General features: G+C 47.2%; 1 protein-coding gene across 1 annotated transcript; it reads right to left on the bottom strand.

Annotated features, from left to right (window-relative positions):
- Window positions 1–7668: 7668 nt before the first annotated feature.
- Window positions 7669–23188, bottom strand: PRPF19 (pre-mRNA processing factor 19). Its single transcript, XM_045558177.1, has 16 exons — window positions 22945–23188; window positions 20431–20580; window positions 20177–20253; window positions 19472–19613; window positions 19315–19388; window positions 19137–19199; window positions 18206–18247; window positions 18003–18077; window positions 17575–17650; window positions 17301–17410; window positions 15884–16039; window positions 15580–15649; window positions 15258–15343; window positions 14785–14955; window positions 14534–14639; window positions 7669–8205 (listed from the first exon to the last, which is right to left on the bottom strand). Exons 1-16 carry the CDS (start codon window positions 22961–22963, stop codon window positions 8108–8110), a joined length of 1515 nt encoding a protein of 504 aa, XP_045414133.1. The 5' UTR covers window positions 22964–23188; the 3' UTR covers window positions 7669–8107.
- Between the last annotated feature and the right edge of the window lie 961 nt (window positions 23189–24149).

The following is a 24149-nucleotide window of genomic DNA, read 5'->3' on the forward strand; positions in this document are numbered from 1 at the left end:
AGGGCTCCTGGCTGGGAGGGTGTCTGCCCCTGCCTTTGGAGGAGTTTCCCCATGGCCCCTGGTGGCCAGGTGGGTGCTCCCCCAGGTGGGCCCTTTTGCTCTTAGAGGTTCCCACTTGCCGCCTCCCCCATATAAGGCCTGGGCCCTGCCCTGGTGGCGAGGTTGGGGCTATTGCGGGTGTTTGTGGTATGTCTGGTGGCAGGAGCCTAGGCCGTGGCCTGTGGTCATCGTGGGGCCAGATCAGTGAGCCACAGCCGGAGCCTGGCCTCCCAGGCCTACAGCATAGCTATGACTGCAGGGTCAAGGGCATGCCGCTACAGGTGTTGCCTGGGCCAGGCCAGACTGTCCACTTCAAGGTGGTGGGCAGGTGCCGGTGGAATCCCGTCCCCACCTCCCCAGCTGCAGGCCCCAGGCCATTGTGAGCTCTCCAGAGCCAGGGGGCTTTGAGGATTCCCTCGGGCAGGAGCCCATGCTGGGCCCACAGGTATGGGGCTTGGGGGTGGGCTCCTCAGGCATTGCCCCCCAGCCCCGCCCAAGAGTGTGCTGGCAAAATGGGGAAGCTCCGGCCATCGGGAGGGCGGGAGATGGTGTAACTGCATTCAGTGGGGAACTAAGCAAAGACAGACACGGTCCACCCCATCTGCAGAAACGCGGCTTCAGGGCTGCACGGGGTGATTGATTACAAAGGCCTGGTGTGGCCGAGAGTGTTACGGGAGCCGCATCCACCCCGCGCTCCTTCAAATCCCTTCTCTCTCGGAGGCTCCAGCAGGAACTCCAGCCCGAGGCCTCTCCTCTGGGTGGTCCTTTGGCTGCTGGCCGTTGCCCCTGTCCTAGGTGGGCCCGAGCAGGACCTGGGGCCTGGGGGTCCGGGAAGGCAACAGACAGCGAATGGGCTCAACAAACCATGATTTCAAACCTGCGGAAAACAGAGGTGGAGAAGTTCCCTGTAACAACTTGTCTGAGAAACTTCTTCCTCCTTCTGTCCTTTCAGAATTGTGGCTTCTTAATATATGCCATGTTCTTGGGAGTCCAATGTCTCCCAAGGCTGAATCTGGGGGACTTTGCCTCCCAGCAAGGAAAGGTGGCATTCCGGGCAGAGAGAACAGAACAAGGCAAAGGTATAAGAGGGTAAAACATGTCAGAGTCCGAGAACAGCAACAGCTGGGATTCGGGAACCTGGCAGGACGGAATGGCCCGTCAAGGCTTGTCAACTTCCCCAGACACAGGAGTTCTGACTGGGGCATCCTCAAAGTACCCTGAGTGCCCCTGGGGATAAGAGGGACCCAGAGTTCCCAGGGACAAAAGAACTAAACCTGAGTTGAAGGAGCTCTTCCCAGGCCCCGCTCTGAGCCTGCCAGCCTGCCTCTAAAGGACACCGGGAGACATTTCCAACCGCTGGCCTCCCTCCCCCATACAGGAGGGGTCGGCACAGGCTGAATGGCGGCCTGTTGGCCCTGCCGCGGTGGGCACGGCCCCCAGACAGGTCAGCACCAGCACTGGCTATTCTGCTGACCCGAGGCGGCCTGTGTGTGGCAGGGGCCTTCATCTCTGACTTGGCAGCAAAGACCTTTGCAGACTGACATGTAGATCTTCTAGGCTAGGAGGTGGGTAGTGGTTTGGGGGGCAGAAGGAGTAGGGTTCAGCCTCAGGGGGACGGGGAGAAGAATCTGGTAGGAAAGCCTGAACTTGGCTCCAGACACCTTTCTGGGCCTCTAGTAGGGCATGAGCTTAGAGAGCTGTTACAAAGGGAACTAAGTGCCCAAGGCAGGCCGGCCACCCTGATACTACGTGGGGGGTCCCGGCTCTGGCTACGCAACCTTTTCTGTCTTCAGGGTACTGGTCAAACACATGGACTCCAAAGCCAGGCTGCCTGAGTCACCACCTCTGCTTCTGACTAGCTGTGTCAGTGAGTTACAGAACTTCCCTGGGCCTCAGTTTCCTCATCTGTAAAATGGAGATTATGCCTGTCCCCATAGGGGTGTTGGATAAAATGAGTTAATAGATAAGAATGTTTAGAATAGTACATAGCAGTTAGCCAACATCTCCTAAATGCCATTAACTACTGGCATTTCTCTGGATTCTCTTCCTCTTGCCCTAAAACCTAATGCTTACCTAGTTTGGTGTTTTGTTTTGTTTTGTTTTCTTTTGTTTTTGAGACAGAGTCTCGCTCTGTTGCCCAGGCTAGAGTGCCGTGGCGTCAGCCTAGCTCACAGCAACCTCAAACTCCTGGGCTCAAGCGATCCTCCTGCCTCAGCCTCCCGAGTAGCTGGGACTACAGGCATGTGCCACCATGCCCGGCTAATGTTTTATATATATATATGTTTTTAGCTGTCCGTATAATTTCTTTCTATTTTTAGTAGAGATGGGGTCTCGCTCTTGCTCAGGCTGGTCTCAAACTCCTGAGCTCAAACAATCCGCCCGCCTCGGCCTCCCAGATGGTTTTTTGTTTTGTAAGTGCAAGTTTACAGGCCAGGGTGAGGGGGCGCCGCTGCCTTCAGGCTTTTCTGGCTGGCGGTAGCCCAAGGGAGCACTGAGGCGGGAAGGCCCAGACACTTGCTGTGGAAGTCAGCCAAGCGACTTCCCTTCTCTGGGCCTGTCTTCCCACCTGAGGCCAGTGACGGCCAGTCCTGCCCTGCCCAGCCCAGCTTCCTGGCTTGTGCAGGGGATCAAGGAGGTATTCTTAGGGTCAGTGCGACGTAAGCGAGGACTGTTAGCTTGGCTGTTTGGAGGAGCCAGGCTGACTTGCTCTTGGGGGCCTGGGTTCTGGTTCCTTCCAGCATCAACTCTTCCTTCTTCCCCTCCCTCCATCATACAAGCTCATTATGAGGATTTTAAATAGCACGGGAGGGTGGTTCTATAATGGCATTGGTGCTCTATTTAAGCAAAGCATTGTTCTGCATGTACCAGGTGGAATCCCATTGTGTAGATGGCTTTTCTCTGTTAACTTTTTAACACAAGGGTAGACATCATGTGTCATTTCCTACCATTTTTAATAGACGTATTCTCTAAATTGTGGTTTTGATCTTTTGATGGAGACCAAGTCTATTGTTAAGGATGATAAGCATTGAGCACAATTATGTAAGCATGTAGTTCTTTGAATACCACTTTCTGGAAAGACATTCTTAGGTAGAACTGCCAGGTCAAAAGCCACGTCCCTTATGACTGTGGGGCTCGGGGACCATATAGGTGTCTGCCTGCCCCTGAGCCTTGCCACCACAGACCAATATCATTCTAAATCTTGGGCGTATCTGAGCAGCATAAGGCAACAACACTGATGTTTTAAAGTGGCTTTTTTTTTTTTTTTTTTTTGAGACAGAGTCTCACTCTGTTGCCCGGGCTAGTGAGTGCCGTGGCGTCAGCCTAGCTCACAGCAACCTCAAACTCCTGGGCTCAAGCGATCCTCCTGCCTCAGCCTCCCGAGTAGCTGGGACTACAGGCATGCGCCACCATGTCCGGCTAATTTTAAAGTGGCTCTTTTTGATTAGAAGCCAAGCATCTTTTTTTCCTCCTCTATTTCCACTGCCCAGTGTGAGCAGGCACCTGTTGGGCCTCGAGAGCAGCTGAGTCAGACCCAGGGGGACGATAACAAACCACTTTGCTAACCTGCGGCAGGAAGCAGAGCTGTTCCTGGCCCTCAGGTTTTATCTCTTCCTGCCCTTTTGGGGAGGGTGCAGGGCTGTGGCTCCAGCTGTGTGAGACCCAAGGGATGCCCCTCCTTTCGGTCTCCCCCACCCCAAGCTCCCCACCTACTCTACACATTGAGATCAAATACTTCTATGGTGCTTTGTTTTAAATAAAGGGAAGAGAATACGTCACAGCCTGTTACTTCCACTCAAGTAAAATTTAACACCTTAAAATGTGGCTCCATGTCCAGACATTTCTGTGAGAGCATTTCATAGAAAAGTGCCAGTTCTGTCTAGCAGTAGGAACACTAGGTATCCAGATCAACATCAAGTAAACCACCAAAACACCGGATTATAAACATTTTAAAATGTGTCAATCATTGTTGAACTAACTTGGGAAAAAAAAGCACGCAGATAGGCCAAAAGTAAAGTAAAAGCATAAACTCTGCTAAGAAAAACAAGTTTCCATTCTGGGAACTTCCAAAGAACCCTGAAGACCTTGACATTCTGCTCTGATGAGTACAGGATAGAGCCGGCCAAAGGTGGCAAGTCTGGAAATAAGTTTCTTATTAAAGCTGGAACTCCAGGGAGCTAAGTCCTCAGTGTAAGAGCGAAGGAGAAATAAACCCGTTGCACAGATGGGGGCAGCAAGGAATCTTGCTTACCTTGATCTTGGTGCTAGGTGGATTGGGGAAAAAAAGAAAAGAAAAATCATCCCTGAGAATTAAAAGTACAATTACCTCTTCTATGGTGTTTATACAGTCCAAATTCTTTTTTTTTTTTTTTTTTTTTTCAGACAGAGTCTCACTCTGTTGCCCAGGCTAGAGTGCCGTGGCATCAGCCTAGCTCACAGCAACCTCAAACTCCTGGCTCAAGTGATCCTCCTGCCTCAGCCTCCCGAGTAGCTGGGACTACAGGAATGTGCCACCATGCCCGGCTAATTTTTTCTATATATTTTTAGTTGTCCAGATAATTTCTTTCTATTTTTAGTAGAGACGGGGTCTCGCTCTTGCTCAGGCTGGTCTCAAACTCCTGAGCTCAAACGATCCACCTGCCTCGGCCCCCCAGAGTGCTAGGATTACAGGCATGAGCCAAAGCGCCCGGCCTACAGTCCAAATTCTTAGACTGAGGGGGAGCAGATGAAGGGATTGCCTTTAAAGTTTCAAACTCGGAAAAAACTTCAAGGGCTGAATTTAATTTAAAGTGATCCCCAGGCTTCAAGAAGGAGCAAATGTGAATTACATCTGAAAGAATTCTTTCTCACAGATAAAGTTACAAATAAAATGCGCACCCCACAGTCAAATCACAAGACATAATAAAGAGTGAAAAGTCAAGGCGCAAAGTGAGAAGGTAGTTGCAACACATTCTTGACAAAGGATTAGTATCCAAAATACATTAGAAACTGCTATAAACCAGTAAGAAAAAAGGCAACACAAATAGAAAAACAGGCAAGACACAGGCATTTCACAAGAAACTCAAATGGTCTATAAGTGGCTAGAAAGATGCTCAACCTCAATAGTAATCATGAATGTAAAAATTAAACTTCAAGACAGTATTATACACCCACTGGACAGGCAAAAATGCAAAAATCAGAAAATACTAAGTATTGGTGAAGGTATGGAGACAGGATGACTCTACTACTGTTAATCAGAATGTAAACTGGTACACCCATGTTGAGAAATTGCCATTATCTAATGACATTATATAATAAGTCCTCTCTTCAGTTGACATCCCAGAAAAACCCTTGCACCAGAATGTTCACAGAAACATTGTTTATAATCGTTAAAAAAAAAAAAAGGCAAAACTAGAAACAACCCGTATGTCTATTATCAACAATAGAACATATAAATGCATTACAGTATATTCCTACAAAGGAATTCTGTAATGAATACAGGGTAAGTGTTAATCTGAGGTTGACCCCCTGCAAACCGGCCTCCCAGAAAAAGAGTTGGCTTCTTACAGGGTTCCATGGAATCTAGCAATTGCCAGGTGCCTAAGGCACTGGTCAATTACAAGGCTTGGACCCCGCCCCCTAATTATGTCAGAGGAAGGGCTGGTGCTTCTCCCATTAGCAACACTGTGCAGTGAATGCTGCTGCTGGCTGGCCACATCAAATAACTGCAGTGGCAAAACTTGGACCCTACAGCCCTGATCCTAGCAGAAGGAGCTGCACTTCCAACCATGCAGCTTAAAGGCACCATGGCTGATGGTCAGGACTCCCCTCTCAGGTGCAGGACCCACACTTCTGTGGCAGCTTCTGTCTCCAATGAATGCAGTCCTGGTAGCCTGGTGTGAGTTCCCTTTGGCCATGTGTCTTTCCATTTGCTTAAAAGGAAATGAACCAGGGCTATGTGTGTCGATACAGGTAAATCTCAAGAAAATGAAGTCAAACAAAATAGATCGAATGATTTCATTTATATAAAGTTCAAAAAATTTTTTTAAAAAACCAATATGGCAGTAACATCATGCAGAAAAGCAAAGGGATGGTCAGACCAAGTTCAGGTAGTGGCTTTCTCTGCAGGGCAGGGAGGGAGGCCGTCATGGAAGAACACACCGAACATGCCTTCTTCAGCTAGCTGGTGGATACAAGGATGCTTAACATTCTTTAAACTGTACAGGTATGTTTCAGACACTTTTGGATGAATATTTCACAATAGAAAACTTTTAAAATGTTGGTTAAAAATTGATTCCAATTTTTGACCACCTTCAGGTGAGATCTTAGCCTTTACGCTGCTGGCTGAGACCAGCAACCTCCCTGCCTGCCTCACTACGACCTTGTGGGCCTTTCTCCAACCACCTTACTACCCCTACTTCTCACCACCTGTGTTCCCCTTGAGCCTGCTCTCTCATCTCTCCGTACTGCACAGCACGGGGAGCTGCGGCTGCCAGCACCTCTGCTTAACCGGCCACCCCTACTCCGTTCCTAACAAACTTCCACTTCTTCAACATGCAGTTGTGGCACCTCCCCTAGTTTACCTGATTTTCTAAACAGCTGCGCACCCCGTCCTATGTGTGGGCACCTCTATCTGAAGTCCAGTGTCATGGCTGCATTCCTCTGTATACTCCTGCCTCCCTGCCTGGATTATGATCCAGACACTTCGTGTCACCAGAGCCTTTAATGTCAGGTTTGAGAACGGAAAAGGCAGAGTCACACGAAAGCTTTGTATCACAGGAGATCTGTTGCATCATTGACTACTATACTTTGCCCCCATGGCCCCCACCAGGTAACACCCCGTATCTCAGCTCCCCTTCCCAGCACAATCCCTTCTCTATAACCACCGACTCCCACTTCCTCCTCGCACGTCCTTTCAACCCACTCCAAGCAGGCTTCCAGCCCCAACAGTGCCCTGGAACGGCCTCGTCAGGGTTCTATTGACCTTCCTGGGCCACCGTACTCCAGCTACACTGGTCTCCTTCCTGTTCCTCCATATGTCGCTCACTCTAGCCTCAGTCTTCCTCTGCCTGCAACACCCCCCACCTTTTAGGTCCCTGTCATTTCCGCTTCAGCTTCAATATCACCCCCTGAGGCCTTTCCTCATCTCCCAATCTAAGGCAGCCACATGACCCTACAGCAATTCCCATGTGGCACATTTGTTATCTGATCTTTACTGTTCGCTGGCTAGCTCCCTGGAAAAAGCTCTAACTCCACTTTTCCACTGCCAGACTCCATGAAATCTTTCTGATTTAAGGCAGTTGGAGACAGGTTTTCTATGACCTACAACTAAAGAATCCTTACTGACATGCTCAGGCTTCCTCACTAGCAAGATCCAGCTTATTTTCCCTACACGTCTCCCTCCCTCCCAGAAGCCCAAGTCCCTAGAAATACAAGATCAAGGCCTGCAGGGACATGGAAGGTTTCTTCTGACAAACGGCTTGTAGATTTGTTTTAATTTCTGCTGTGCAATTAAAAAAAAAAAAAAGTAAGATACCCGTGCAAGGACAGGAACGATGGGCTTCCTGGAAGGCAGTGTCCCTGTGTGCCCCCTCCCTTGACCTTCCCTGCTCGGGTGTCCCAGGTACAGACAGACACAGGGAGGTGCTTACATTTGTTGTTTTCTTTTTTTAATGAAACTAGATCACTGCTTACAAAACCCTGGACGAGCTCTGCTGCCCATCCCGTCACAGTTCCCTCGGCTCAGCCTCTCCCCGTCTCGCAGGAACTGAAACACAGTGGGTGCTGAGCAGCCACCACCACATTCATTGTCGGCGCAACGAATGACAGAGGGGAGAGCCCTGAGCTCCAACCCTGGGCCTTCAGAGGATGCGTTCTTCCTCCCAAAGCTGTTCCCATAGGGCCTGGTGGTGCACGGATGAGGGCAGTCCATGCTGCCACGGCTCTCAGGCGACCACCCAGACCAGAGTGAAATGACGTGAATGTCCCGCCCACAGATGCCCCCCGCCCCCCGGCAGCCTCCCCCCACCCCCACCCCTCACGCTACCCCTCTACTGAGATGAGGCCCAGCTTCAGTCAGAAGGAGCAGGGCCTACAGGCTGTAGAACTTGAGGCTCCTGTCCATGCCTGTCGAAGCGATGAACTTGGCGTGGTGCCCGAAGGCCACCCCGGTGGTCAGGCCGCTATGCTCTGAGGAGAGAGACAAGAGGCAACTGTGAAAAGGCTTTTCCTTTTGAGTCTGAACACTGACCCCTAACAACAAGCTCCCCACACAAGCCCCTAGTCGGTACTTATCACACTGAGAGACTATCCACTCTCGAGGGCAGGATTCCAGGCTGACCTGCGGACTATGCGCCTCCAGTGCCTCCCTCAGTGCCTGGCACGAGGCAGGCACCCCATTTTTCATCGGTGGGTGAATGAATAAAGCAATGTCAGTCCTCCTTCTCACCTGAGCTTTCTGGGCAACTGTGATTCAGTTCAGGAAAAACCTTAGTGTTTAGCTTGTTGATATATGTTTAGCTCTAACTCCTTGCTTATAACTGGAATAGTCCATTAGCTTGTTCTAGCTCATATGAGGTTCCACTCCAGGGCACAGGGCAGGGCTGGGTCAGGGCTGAGCAACACGCCTCATGGGACTTAGGAAATTCATGAACATCAGGACAAACTCCTAGATTGAGGATCACACCTGGAATCAAGCAGCTCCTCACTAAAAAGCCCACACTGTGCTTTCAGCCTGCCACCCCGCCTAACTCAGCTCCAAATCAAATCACCAGGCCCAGTGCAGGCTTAAAACCAGTGGGCCACACAGTCAGAATGGACACCTTTAAACACAGACACACTGAACAGGGCTCAGGAGAACAGGTGTATGAAAGAAGTATCTTGTATCCTGCCCACAACCTGCTAATGAGGAAGAGAATTTCATCAACAAAGAGTACAGCAGCTCCCATTCATTCTTAAGTTAAGAGCATCAGGTCCCCTGTTTCCACGCATGCCACCTCCACATCACTAGGTGTCCCACTCTGCAAGACAGTGACAACATTCCCATTTTAAAGATGAAGGAGCTATAAAGCTCTGAAAGGAAAGGCCACACAACTGTCAGAAGGCCAGAAACCCTGTTAGCGCTGTCTCATACTTTTCTAATCTAGTACTTACAGCTGCAATTAAATAAGTGTTTGTGAAATCATACTACATCTGCCTTTCTAAGCTGACTATAAATTCCATCAGTGCCAAGAATGGGTCTTATTCACTTGCTTTAATCCCACAAGGGACTAAGACACAATATTGAGTAAGAACAGCAGCAAATCCTTACTACGTGCCAGACACTGTTCTAACCTACCTGTATACAGACGGTCCCCAACTTAATGATGGTTCGACTTACAATATTTCCATCTCACGATGGGTTTGTCAGGATGTAGCCCTATCGTAACTTGAGGAGCATCTGGACTTGATGGTTTAACTTGAGATATTTCGACGTTACAATGGGTTTATGAGGTATTAAGTGCATTAAAATGTGTTTATCAGGACATAACCCCATCAGGAGCAGAGGAGCATCTGTGTATACTTTCACCACAACCCCACTGAGTATGCACTATTATCATTCCCATTTTTCTGGGGCTCCAGAGAGGTTAAGTAATGTTGGGGCTCAGAAAACAATACCCCAAAGTACAGCACTTTGGCATGCTGAGTGCTCTGAACTAACTGAGAACCAATGTCTCTCACCCCTCTTTCTCGTATCTGACTAAGGAACACAACTGTCATGAATCCCTTTCCTGGGAGTCTCAGCAACCAGAAAAAACTAACTGGTATCACAAGGGAGGAGACTAGAGGTTGGACACCACATCCAGTATTTGTCACAGACAATCAGCTATTCTTCTGAGACAAATTTGTCTCTGAGACAAATTTTATTACCCAAGAGACTTTTTAGTGCATTTCCTCCCCCAAAACTCCCATCACTTGTGTCCGTAACACCCCCCTATGAGCCTCCAGGCCCCTATTCCTTTCTGTAGCTCAGGACGCTATACAGTCGTGCACCACACAATGACATTTTGGTCAATGATGGACAGCATATACAACTGTGTGCCCATAAGGTTACAATGGAGCTGAAAAATTCCTATCAACTAGTGACATCGTAGCCATCGTAACATCATAGTGCAACGCACTACTCATATGTGATGCGGGTGTAAACAAACCTATGTTGCTAGTCATAAAAAAGTACAGGATATACAATTATGTACATACGTAATACAATACTTGATAATAATAATGACTACGTTACTGGTTTATGTACAGGCATACCTCAGAGATATTGCGGGTTTAGTTCCGGATCACCACATTAAAGCAAATCTAGCAATAAAGCAAATCTCAAATTTTTTTATCAGCTCATATAAAGGTTATCTTTACATTATACTATAGTCTACTAAATATACAATAGCATTAGTATAAAAACACAATGTATATACTTTAATTAAAAAAATACTCTTTTTAAAAAATGCTAACAACCATCTGAGCCTTCAGCAAGTCAATCTTTTTGCTGGTGCAGGCTCTTGCCTTGATATTGACGGCTGCTAACTGGAGCAGGATGGTGGCTGCTGAAGACTGGGGTGGCTGTGGCAATTTCTTAAAATAAGACAACAACAAAGTTTGCCACATTGATTGACTCTTCCTTTCATGAAAGATATCTCTGTAGTGTGCAATGGATGTTGTTTGATAGCATTTTTACCTACAGTAGAACTTTCAAAATTGGGGTCAAACCTCTCAAACCCTGCTGCTGCTTTATCAACTGAGTTGTCCTTTGTCATTTCAAAAATGTTCACAGCATCTTCACCAGGTGGATTCCATCTCAAGAAACCACTTTCTTTGCTCATCACTAAGAGTACCTCCTCGTTTGCTAAAGTTTTATCATAAGATTGCAGCAATTCAGTCACAACTTTAGACTCTACTTCTAATTCTCGTTTTCTTGCTATTTCCACCGCATCTATAGTTACTTCCTCTACTGAAGTCTTGAACCCCTCCAAACTCATCCAGGAGGGTTGGAATCAACTTCTTTCAAACTCCTGTTAAATGCTGATATTCTAGAAGACTTCATCCCATGAGTCAGGAATGTTTTTAACAGCATCTAGGATGGTGAATCCTTTCCAAATGTTCAATTTACTTTGCCCAGATCCATCAGAGGAATCACCATCTCTAGCAGTTATAGCTTTACAAAATGTATTTTTAAATATTAGTAATAAGACTTTAAAGTTGAAATTATTCCTTGATCCATGGATTATAGACTGGATGTTGTGTTAGCAGGCATGAAAACCTTTAATCTCTTTGTATATCTCCATCAGAGCTCCTGGGTGACTAGGTACATATCAATGAACAGTAATATTTTGAAAGGAATCTGTCTGAGCAGCTGGTCTCAACAGTAGGCTTAAAATATTCAGTAAACCATGCTGTAAACAGGTCATCCAGACTCTGTTGTTTCATTTATAGAGCACAGGCAGAGTAGACTTAGGATAATTCTTAGGGATCCTAGGATTTTCAGAATGATAAACAAGCTTTGACTTCAACTTAAAAGTCACCAGCAGCATTAGCCCCTAACAAGAGACTCAGTCTGTTCTGTGAAGTTTTAAAGCCAGGCATCGACTTCTCTTCTCTAGCTGTGAAAGTCCTAGATGGCATCTTCTTCCTATAGAAGGCTGTTTCATCTACATTGAAAATGTTTATTGTAGACACCTTCATCAATGATTTTTGCTAGATCTTCCGAATAACTTGCTTCTGTATCAACACCTGCTACTTCACTCTGAACTTTTATGTTATGGAAATGGCTTCTTTCCTTAAACCTCATGAACCAGCCTCTGCTAGCTTCAAACTTTGAGTCTGCCAGCTTCCTCACCTCTCTCAGCCTTCACAGAATTAAGGAGAGTTAGTCTTGTTCTGGATTAGGCTTTGGCTTAATAAGAGAATATTGTGGCTGCTCTGATCTATCTAGACCACTAAAACGTTCTCCCTATCAGTAATAAGGCTGTTCTGCTTTCTAATCATTTATGTGTTCACTGGAGTAGCACTTTTAATGTCCTTCAATAACTTTTCCTTAGCATTCACAACTGGCCAACCGGCATAAGACGCCTTTTGGCCTACCTTGGCTTTTGACATGCCTTTCTCACTAGGCAAGCTTAATCATCTCCGGCTTTTGATTTAAAGTGAGAGACATGCAATTCTTCCTTTCATTTGTATAGTTTGAGGCCATTGTAGGGTTATTAACTGGCCTAATTTCAATATTGTTGTGTCTCAGGGAAAGAGGCCCAAGGAAAGGGAGAGAGAAGGAGGAACAGCGAGTAGGTGGAACAGTCAGAACACACACATTTATCATTTAAGTTGTCTGTCTTATATGGGCACCGTTTATGGCACCCCCAAAACAATTACAATAGTAACATCAAAGATCACTGATCACAGATCACCATAAGGGAAAGTCTGAAATATTGTGAAAATTACCAAAATGTGACAGTGACATGAAGTGAGCATATGCTGTTGGAAAAATGGTGCTGATAAGATTTGCTCAACACCAGGTTGCCACCAACCTTCAATATGTGAAAAACTCAATATCTGTAAAGTACAATGAAGGGGAACATAATAAAACAAGGTACGTCTGTATGTACTATACTATGTTTTTTAAATCGTTTAGAGTATATTCCTTCTACTATAAAGAAAAGTTGCGAGGCACGGTGGCTCACACCTCATACATAAAATCCTAGCCCTCTAGGAGGCCAAGGCAGGAGGATCACTTGAGCTCAGGAGCTCGAGATCAGGCTGAGCAAGAGCAAGACCCTGTCTCTCCCAAAAATAGAAAAATTAGCTGGGCATGGTGGTGCGGGCCTATATTCCTAGCTACTCTGGAAGCTGAGGCAAGAGGATCACTTCAGCCCAGGAGTGTGAGGTTGCAGTGAGCTATGATGACACCACTCCATTCTAGCCGGGGCAATAGAGTGAGACTCTGTCTCCAAAAAATAAAAAATTAACTGTAAAACAGGCTGATGTAGGGCCTTAAGAGAAGAAGAGGATACTGTTATCATAGGAATTGACAGCTCCACAGGTCATCTGAAGATCTTCCAAAGGGACATGATGTGGAGGTGGAAGACAGTGATATTGATGATCCTGATCATGTGTAGGCCTAGGCTACATGTATGTGTTTGCATTTTAGTTTTTAACAAAAAGTTTAAAAAGTAAAAAAATAAAAAATTTTGAAAATAGAAAAAAGCTTATAGAATAAGGATATAAAGAAAGAAAATACTTTCGCACACCTGTACAATGTATTTGTATTTTAAGCTAAGTGTTATATAAAACAGTAAAAAAAAGTTCTTGGAGTTTATAAAGTAAAAAAGTTACAGTAAGCTAAGGCTAATTTACTTAAGAAGAATATTTTTATAAATTTAATGTAGCCCAAGTCTACAGTGTTTATAAAGTCTACAGCAGTGTACAGTGTCCTAGGCCTTCACATTTGCTCACCACTCACTCACTGACTCACGCAGAGCAACTCCAGTCCTGTAAGCTCCAGTCGTGGTAAATGCCCTATACAGGTTGTGCTTTTTTTTTTTTTTTTTTAAAGACAGAGTCTTGCTCTCTTGCCCCAGCTAGAGTGCAGTGGCATCATCATAACTCACTACAACCTCAAACTCCTGGGCTTAAGCAATTCTCCTGTCTCAGCCTTCCAGGCTGGGACTACAGGTACATGCCTCCATGCCAAGCTGAGTTTTCCATTTTTTGTAAAGACAGGGTCTCGGGGTCTCGCTCTTGCTCAGGCTCGTCTTGAACTCCTGACTTTAAGCAATCTTGGCCTCCCAGAATGCTAGGATTACAGGCATGAGCCAACACGCCTGGCCCGATTTATCTTTTATATAGTATCTTTACTGTATCTTTTCTACGTTTAGATACACAGGTCATACCGTTGTGTTATAATTGCCTACAGTATTCAGTACAGTACCAGACTGTACAGGTTTGTAGCCAGGAGCAATAGGCTACATAACACAGTCTAGGTGTGTAGTATGCTACACCAACTTGGTTTGTGTAAGTACAGTATGATGTTCACAAGACAAAACTGCCTAAAGATACACATCACAGAACATATCCCCATTGTTAAGCGGCGCATGACTGTATAAGCTTCAACCATCTGAACTTTTTCAAGTCTCACATTTTGTACATGCATATGCACATAATTAAAATGGCTTTTCTCCTGCTAATCTGTCTACTGTCAGTTTATTTCATAGACTCATTTATCTTTCAGAGGGCAGACAGAATGTTTTCCCTCCCCTACAGTAACTTGCCCAATGCCACACAACCAGAAAGTGGCAGAGCTAGAACAAGCATTTACACCACACAGTCTGACTCTGAGTCCACTTCCTTAGCCATTGTGCTCTACTGCCTCAGGCAGTGTTAAAGCTGCCTAGGCAAATTCAAGCCCTGGAGATTCCTAACCCAGTGAGGATTCCCTCTGCGCCTGGGTACCCAGAGACCTCAGAGGCCCAGAGTCAGCCTCTACCTGTAAAGTGAAGAATCTCCGTCCACTGTTTGCAGATGTAGATCTGGACATCTGTGCCCCCAAGGGCCAGGTAGGTACCGCTCTGGTCAAAGATCAGTGACTTCACCTGTCAGAACCAGAAAGAGAGGTTACATAAGGGGAACAGAAACTATGGGGCCATTGGGGATTAACAGATGCAATATAGATTAATTCAGTAAATAATCCACAAATGAAGAGAAACAATGGAGAGAGCTGGGGAGGAGGGGGCACACCTCAAAATTGTTATCCAGCTGCAATGTCTTAAAGTTCTTAAGCTTGCGCAGATCCCAGAGCTTGACAGAGGAGTCGTCAGCCGCTGTAGCCAGGTAGTAGCCATTCTCGGAGAAGGCAATGCTGGTGATGGGGCCTGAGTGGCCAGGGAAGTTGGCCACATTGGTGCGCTCCTACAGTTGGGGGGCGGGTAGTAAAATACATCACCCACTGACCATGAGAGGAAGAAAAACACCTGAGAAGTCCTCCTTTGTCCTTCCAGGAAGAACAGTCAGCAGGAACAGCACGGGTAGATGGCCAGGTCCAGGACCCCCCAGATCACACCCTTCACATCAGACATGCAGAGCCACTGTCACTCCACCCTAAGGACACGCCTAGGGCTAGGTGTCATAAGCACCTAATCAGCAACACATCTTCACAAGAGCATGCGTTCCCTCTGACCCCGGGCCTCACATGGAGGCCTTCCATGTCCTACCTTCAAGTCCCAGATCTTGATCTGAGAGTCCATGGTTCCCGTGCCAAAGATCAGGCCGTCAGGGTGGAACTGTGCACAGGTGAGAGCTGGGGAGAAGGGGACACAGACCTGTGGTCAGAGCCCACCGGGGAGAGGCTAAGAGCAGCAAAGGTAGGTTCCTTGTTCTTCACATTACTCACTGTGCCCAGCACAAAGCCTGGCACTAGGCAGGCACTGGTGGTAAACGTATATTTAGAAGAAAAAATGAGCAAAATGACTAAATAAAACAAAAATAAATGATAAACAGAAAACAAAAGAGCCCAGCACCTCTGAGACAACTTACAGCAGCCGGAGGTCTCATCTGTCACCTTGGTGAGCACACGCCCTGTCTGGATGTCAGAGAAAGCCCAGTACTGAAAAGAAAAGAGACAATGGAGCCAGTGAGAAAGTAGGTCCCCAGGCTCTGGTGGCCCCTCAGGAAGGCAAAGACCTTGGTTTGCGAACCCTGGCAAAGCTAATGCCTCCCAGCAAAAAGAAAACCTTCTGCATTGAGCTCTGGGGAACCGGCTGGTAAGATGTCCCCTCCTCCCAGGATGTTTAAACTTGGGAACCAACAGGCCTCTTCAGGGCCCTGGCTAGGACCGCACCTGGTCATCAGAAGAGCTCAGGAGATAGTCACCAGTGGCGTGGAGGCTGAGGCCTGTCACAGCGCTCTCATGTGCCCGAACGACCTGTACACAGGAGGCATTCGGGACTGACCAAATCCTGATAGTGGCATCTGGAGAGGCAGAAAACACCAGGTCCTAAAAGGAAAGCAAAGAGGCAGAATATCAGAGACAGAAAAGGGAGATGGACAACAATGATCTTACAACTACAAACAACTGCTTCTCCTTTCAACCCTGCCCTTCCTGGAATCACCTATCCATCCAATGATGCTGAGAGGGCCAATGGCAAACGCTATTAAAACGCTAACTCCAACAGCATCAGGCCTTGCCATCTAGTGGTAAGAAGGACAACTGCAACGGAAAGCAACTTCCCAACCCATTTCCAGGACCAAAGGAGAAATGCGACTTTTATAATCGAGGAAGTGTATTTTCTTTTATTTAACTGAAATTTAAATAGCCACATGTAGCTAATGGCTACTACATTGGAAGGCACAGGTCTGAGCAACACTGGAACTGAAAGGGGCAAATTAATTGTGTGAGATCATATTTCAGTGCATCCCACACTTAAGAATTTCAGGGGCAAATTAATTTTCCAAAAGACTTGGAGCAGGTACAAAACTTACACAGTATCACTAACCAATTATTTTGGCTAGTTAAGACATTAAAAGCCATAAGATAAAAACAACTATCACCTTTTATGAATGTAATTTCATAAGAGACATAATTATTAACACCAAGTAAGCAGGAAAATGGTGCTTTTAATTTCAATAAATTTAGTTTTATGGAAAATTCACCACGTTATTCTTTTATTTCTCATTTCCCTAAGCTCCAAGCTAAGGGAAAGGCTGACTGTCTGGGAAGCACTGATCAGATCCAAACTGTTATCGGCCTAAAACTCAAATCCCGTAATATCATTATTCTGGTCTCATGAGTTACCTTTACCCTAGAAATCAGAGGTTCTCTTTATTTGTAACCCACAGTGCTTTCAATAGTCAACATCAAGTTTTTACCACCTCCACCCTTAAGAATCATGGGAAAGCAAACACATCTGTCTTCCTCAGATATTTGTGAGTCAAGATTATGTTGAGCTTTGTCTTCTGTAGTTTGCATTATAAACACTGTTTTTTTTATTTTCTCTAATATAAAATATTTCAATGAATATGCTTTGTCAAACCACCCATTTCCTTTCTCCCCCTGTCTGAAGACCCCTGCTTTACGAGGTCCTACACAGAGTAGAGGGCAATCCCCAGGACTCCAAACAGAGGCCCTCTCTCAGGAGTCAGAGCTCCTTCTCAGCTCCATGTCACCAAGGAGACAGTAGGGGACCATTCAGGGACCATTGTTTCGGGAAATGGGGCTCAGGAAAGAGGGACCAAAGGTAGCTGGGAGAACCCCTTACCTGGGAAGGATGAAACACCACACTGGTGACCTTCTTGGTATGGCCTTTGAGGGTGGCCAGGATTTGCTCAGAACTCTTGTCAAAGACAACAACATTTTTATCCGCCCCACCTGGAGAGGACCCAAATGAAACCAAAACATCAGTCAGGACTACCCAGGCACATTTGCTAAAGAAGGGACTTTCGTCCCCAGGCCCATGAAGAGGACAAGAAACATGAACCTTTCTCTGCCGCCCCTCCCCACTTAGGCCTGCTGTGCCAGGCCCACACTCTTACCAGTGAGGATCTTGTTGGTGTCGGAGGGACAGAGGTCCAAGGCAAGGATCCCGGGAATGCTGGCACTGTGCAAGCCCTTTGCAGAAAGAGCCACACCAAACTCTGTCACAGCCAGATCATGGGAGGTCACAGCCACACAACTCCCCCACTGCCATCCTCGGTCACCCATCCCCTCAGAGTAACAACAGTTACTTCTACTCTTTATCCATCCTGCTTGGCTTTGTGCCTGGATGTGGCCACTTCCTCCTGCATTACTGGGACCCAGAGCTCGGCAGGAGAGGAGCTCTAACAACTCAGCAGCCCAGGCGACAAACAGGGCCAGAGGGCCTGGACAGCTTTCCACTCACTGCTCTCCATGCTGGCCAACCTCACCCCAGAAACAACAGGGGAGGGTCTGACTCCAAGTTAGTGGGGACCCAGCCACTCACCACGTGGGATGCCACCTGCCGGTATTTGCTGAGCTCTTCTGGCTTCACCAACTCCTCAGGCACAGTCTTCCCCCTCTGATAAAATGAAAATGCCCCCCAAGGAAAGCAGCAATAAATACAAGATTCAGCCACCCCTCTTTCTCTTAAGGGATTAATTGCCTCCCACCAGGCCAGCACTCTGTTGGCTCCAAAAGAGGACTTACCTTCTTACGCTCCGTGGTTAGCACAGTGGCCTTGTCTTGAAGCTGGGGAGGAACAGGCACAACGTGAGACAAATTATCTTGCCAGGACAATGGCACATTGGAGGCTGGTCACATGTGTGCTTTCACAAGCATCATCAAGAACTTGTTACCTGACAACTTCTATGCTAAAGGCTTACATACATTATCTCTTTTACTTTCACCCCAACTTTATGAGGTAGGTGTTGAAGACCTTATTTTACAGCTGAGGAAACAGCCTCAGAGAAGCCAAGTTACTTGCCCAAGGTCAAAGAGGTGATAAATAACCGAGCAAGGACCTGAACCAGGTCTGTAGCACTCCCATAGGTCTATGCCACCAAGACGAGAGCTCAGATGCATGCTGACAATCTGAACTGCTTGGAAAGATACCACCAGGCCCCACAAATCAGGATTCCGTGTATAAAACAGAGCACTGGACTTGGTATCAGGAGCTGAGCTCTGCCTCCTCTAGGTGTGTCTTTCATCTGTAAAATGAAGATGATAAATTCCTGTCCTGCCTCCCCCATAAGAAAACAACACCAAAACATATTAAAAAGTAGCTTAATATATTAATAACAGAGTAGCTTAACAGCTTAATAATTTCATAGCTTAATAACAATAAGAGCTAAATGTCACACTTATCAATAATTAAATCTTCTAAATTCCCACAAACCTATACATTAGGTACTATTATATTCTCAGTTCAGAAACAAGGGAAATGAGACACAGTAGGGTTGGCTCAGTAAGCCAAGGTCATAAAGCAGCACCATCAAAATCCAAACCTAGGCAGTCTGGTCCCAGAGTCCCTGCTCTGTACCATCATACTCTACTGGGATTTTTAGTCACACTGGACTCAAGGCAGGTGGTGAAAAGTAAGGGCCCATCAGCATTCCTGCCAAGTGACAGCAGGACTTACCTTCTGGATAATCTCGGGGGTCATTCCCACCAGCTCACCCAAATCCATTGGCTCGCCTGCACCCTGAAGAGAAGAAAGGAGGGTGAGAGGCACAGAGTGCCAAGGACACTCACATAAGCAGAGCTCCATGGGCCACTGCACACAAATGGGCTGCTCCCAAGGGAGGAGGGACACTCACCACAACACTTGGCTGGGAGCTTGGCACCGCCTGGGGCACAATGAGACCAGCTTGTGGTTTCAGGGTAGCCAGAGCTGAAAGAAAAGATAATGTCAGAAATGGGATATCACAAAGCAGGACCAGCCCAGAGTTGGGGATAGCAGGGGAGAGGCACCACCTTCTCGGGCAGCAGTGACTTCCTTGGTGAGACGGGCAATGACACGGCAGGCAGCATCATGCTGGTACAGAGCGTGGGACAGCTCCTGGCGGGTTGTCTGCAGCTGCTGGCGCAGAGTGAAGCTGTGCAGCATGACTGCATCCTGAGAGAGGGAAACATCACTGTGAGGTGGGGGTGGGCAGGGAGCACCCAGTAGAGTTGGCCCTTGAGGAGAGGATGCTGCCTACCCCACAGCCTAGATCAGTGTTAGTGACCCAAGTGATACCCAAGTGACCCTGAATATGCTGGCAGACACGCCTGAACTCCCACCCCTGGCCAAATATGGGGCACACAGCACGAGCAGGAGCCAGCTCTTTCCCATCCCCATCTTCTCTAATTTACCAGCAAATCACAGATGTCACGCCGGCACCTCTCTAAAAGGGAATAATAACAGTGCTGTTGCTGCTATTTATTGATTGGCTTCGTTGTGTCAGCCACTGTGCCAGACAGTCCCACAAGATGCAGTCATTCATTATTTCTAGAGCACCTACTATGTACCACGTGCTGCTCTCAGTGCTGGGGATACACTGATGAATAAAACCAGTCCCCGATATCATAGTTTATACTCTAAATAATGCTCGATCTTTCCGACCCTGAAGTCCTAGTCTAGTGATGCATTCTCTTCAAGCGAGGAAGACACTAATTGATTCTTTTTCAGCAACTCACCCATTCATCTTGCAAAGCTTTCAGAATGGCCGGGATACTAGTGGCTGAGGGAGGCTTGGGTCGGATTGGGTGAGCAACTGCCAAGAGAGGGAAAGCGGGGATGAAGAACTATAAGCCAGAGGACTCTCCCCACCACACCTCTTTTCCCTTTAGCCATTAACAGACCACTATCTCCTCCAATGCACTGGCACCACCTGCCATCCTCTCAGGCTCTGACCTACGATGGCCCTAGACTAAGGTCAGCCAGTGGGCACCTTTGATGTCGATGAGCTGCTCCTCAGAGAGAGGCTGGTTGTTGATGGGATCTGTACCATTCTCTGCAATGTACTTCTCGATGAGCCGCCGCTCGTAGACATGATTAGAGACAGGGGACACACATGGGTGCTCTGGCACTTCATTGGAGACTATAGAGAAAAGGCATACAGTGAGCCTGGGGTGAAGGGAATCTTGGGTCTTAGGGATTCTTCACCTGCTATTAGCCCCAACATGACCAGGCATTCTCACATTCAACTAACAGGAAGCAAGACATATGACACCAGGCCAGTTTTGTACTGGACCCAAAATGTTTTCCAGCTACATAACTAGCTTCTCCACCAGTCTCCTGACAGTCAACAATAACTATTAACAACTACTATGTGCCAGGGACCTAGAGAACAGTAGTCAATAATCCCTGCGCATCTCATTTTTGAACAAAGATAGTTGGGTACCCATTTTACTCCACAACACGGAGATACACATGAACCCGCTCCAATTCCTGACATCCACTTCAGTCCAGGTGATAATCCTGGATGGATTACCAAAGAAATTATAAAGTCTGAGAATCATTTTCCTCCTATTCTCACAACACCGATCTGTGATCTCAGATGTGGGGGTTTTCCCACACACACCAAACAAGTAGTCGTTCAGCAGGGATACCAGCTGGGTGTCCTCCAATTCAATTCTGACACTACCTACCTGGAGGTGGCATCAGATCCCACAGGTTGAGGGTTCAGTCCTACAAAACTGTCGCCCCTCCCCCACTTTGGATGCCAATCTTGAACCCCACGTTGTTTTACCTGTGTTTCTGAGATGACTGCCTATAAATCAGGGTTCCCATAATCATTAATTTGCTAACAGCTCACAAAACTCAGGGAAACACTTATATTTACCAATGTATTATAAAGAATATTACAAACGATACAGATGAAGAGATGTATAGAGTGAGATATGATAGAAGGAATGCAGAACCTCATGACATCCTCCAGGGACCTCCATATGTCCCGCTACATGGAAGCTCTCCAAATCCTGCCCTTTTAGGTTTTTATGAAGGTATCATTACAAAGGCATGATTGATTAAAACACTGGCCATTAGTGATCAACTTAACCTTCATCCCCTCTTCCCCAGATGTTGGGGGGTAGGGATAAAAGTCCCAACTCTCTAATCCTGCCTTGGTCTTTGGAGATGACCAACCCCCATCTTAAGCTAAAATAGGACTGCCAACCAACAGTCAATTCATTAGCATATAAAAAGATACTTATCATTTGGAAGATTCCAAGGAGCAAAATGTGACAAACACTACAATAATAAAACAACATTTATGTGGTACATTTGCATGGCATATTACTATGTGATTCAAAGCATGCTACACAGTAACTTACCCTCACGACAACACCCAACAGAAGCCTCATTTGCACACCTGCCTCCAGAGACTGTGCACCCCTTGAAGATAGGGATTACAGCTGGTCTCTGACTTCCAGTACAATGCAGATGCCCAGCAGGCACCTGGCAAACATCTAATAAATGAGTGAACGAGTGAATGAGAGGAAGAATGGTGCTGGGGAATATAAAAGAGTGCTTCCTCAAGACTGAAAGGAAATGATGAATGTCAAAATACTTTGCAAATTGTAATTTCTTCAATGTGAGGCATTCCTTTTTCTGTTCATTTCCCTTCCTTCCTTCCCCTTTGGATTAATGGAGAGGTTCTGAGAAGAGAAAGAAGGGAAGAGAAAAAGTGATGGGAAACTGGTAATCTGATGAAATGAGAAGGAAAAACACCTGTATGCCATAACAAAATACCGAAAGGAAAGACAATAGAAAGCATGGAAAAGGCACAGATTCAGGGTCAAAGCCCCGTATCACTTAGCTGCGTCATACAGCTCTGCCACTTACTAGCCGTGTATCCAGAGCCTTACAGCCTCATCTGTAAAACCAGTATCTTTATTTCTCCTTTAGGGAATTCTTGTGAGGATAAAATGAGATCATAGACTTGGAAGCACGTTGTAAACCAGTAAGAGGTTTATAAATGTGCGCTGTTTTTATTAGTCTTACACTGTGAGACCGGGAGCCAGACACCTGGCTTCCAGCCCCGTCTCTGCCTCTAACTCGCTGTGTGACCTTCGCAAATCGCAAAAGCTCCGACTATCCAAGCGAGACGTCAGACAACACTCAGCGCAATGCTCTCCACTTTGCCAATGGGGAAATTGAGGCCCAGAGCTTTGAGCCAGTTCACAAAGCCAAACGGAGGCTGACCCTGGACAAGCCCTCGGGTTCCCTGACTCCCACATCAGAGCTGTTTCCGCTGCACCGAGGCACCATGTAAACTGCGGAGCACTGCGCAAATGCACCCTCGTGCTGAGGAGAGCACCCTCGTGCTGACATGCCGCTGCTCCGCCTCTGGGGCGCCCCATTCCCGCCTTCGCGCCGACCCGGGCGCCGCAACGGTCCGCACACACTCCCGCTCCGCTCTCCGGCCTCCTGCGACCCGAGATCGGCCGTAGCCAACACTCACTGGAGCAGATCAGGGACATGGCGCCGTCGCCACGCTCCGAGGCGCCTCACACCGGGCTCCGGGACTAGCTTCTGAGCCTCCGCGAGCCACTTCCGGTCCCCCGCCGCAGCCGGGACGCTCCGCGGCGAGCTGGGAGCAGCCCCGCCGAGCTAAGCTAGCGTAACGCTTCACGTGGGAATGGGACGGTCGCGCGCCCCAGCCTTCAGCACCTAACGGAAACTGCCCTTTCCCAGAATGCAACCGGGCAGGAAAGGGCCCGCCACGGAACACTCGGCCATTTCCGGATCGACTCGGCTCCTTCCGTAAAGCGAGGTGGGCGGGGTAAGAGGAGAGCCAAAACTACTTTAAAGTCAAAGCAATTTGGCAACGCTTGGTTTGTTTTGAGAACCGCGCGGACCTCGGCCACGCGACCCTGGTCTTTTTATACCTTCTTTTCTGTACGCGAGAATTTCCTAATGAGCTTGTTAGAATGCAGATATCTCGGGCCTGCCTTAGTCTTTTTGTGCCCCACGTGATTCTGAGGCAGGTGTTTTCTCGGGCCACCCTTGCGTGGCCCAGTGAAGAAAGTACAGCTGCAGATGGGTAGAGAAATTATTAATGACACCTGCCAAGAAAGAAACTTCCGGTCCCGCCTCTACTACCGGTCTGCTCTGTGATCCTGGACAAGTCATCCGCTTCACTGCCCCTTCGTCTTTGTCAAGAGACAAAATTACGACAAATTTAAAGACCTTAACTGGCTTTAATTTGTGATTCTAGAATCAGGGAACACCCGTTCTATTAAATAGAATGAGTGTTTTGATGAGCTGAGCAGAGGAGGTTGGTTTTCTAGACAGAAAAGAGCTGAGGAAAGCGGAACAGAAAACAAAAAGTGGATTGGTCATTTCAAAGTTACTTCTCTTGTAAAGGTTAAAGTGGAGGGATGTGGTCAGTCTCATGCTGACTACAACCGGCCTCTTTGGGGGATTTGGCTACTATCTCTCTCCTCCCTGATTTCTCAGGTCATATAAAGATCTTGGTTTTGGCGTGGTGGCGTGGAGCCTCAGGAGAAGTAACTCCATTTTGGTTTGGTCTGTTGGGCCTAGTGCAGAAGCTCAGTCCAAATCAATGGCCTTTATAAATTTCATTTACTGTCTTCTAGGTCCCTTCCAGCTCAGTGTATGATTCTTTGTGAATATCTATAAGATAAGAGACTCTCAGGAATCATG

The sequence above is a fragment of the Lemur catta genome, chromosome 7 (genome assembly GCF_020740605.2).
Source record: "Lemur catta isolate mLemCat1 chromosome 7, mLemCat1.pri, whole genome shotgun sequence".
In the NCBI taxonomy this organism is placed as follows: Eukaryota; Metazoa; Chordata; class Mammalia; order Primates; family Lemuridae; genus Lemur; species Lemur catta.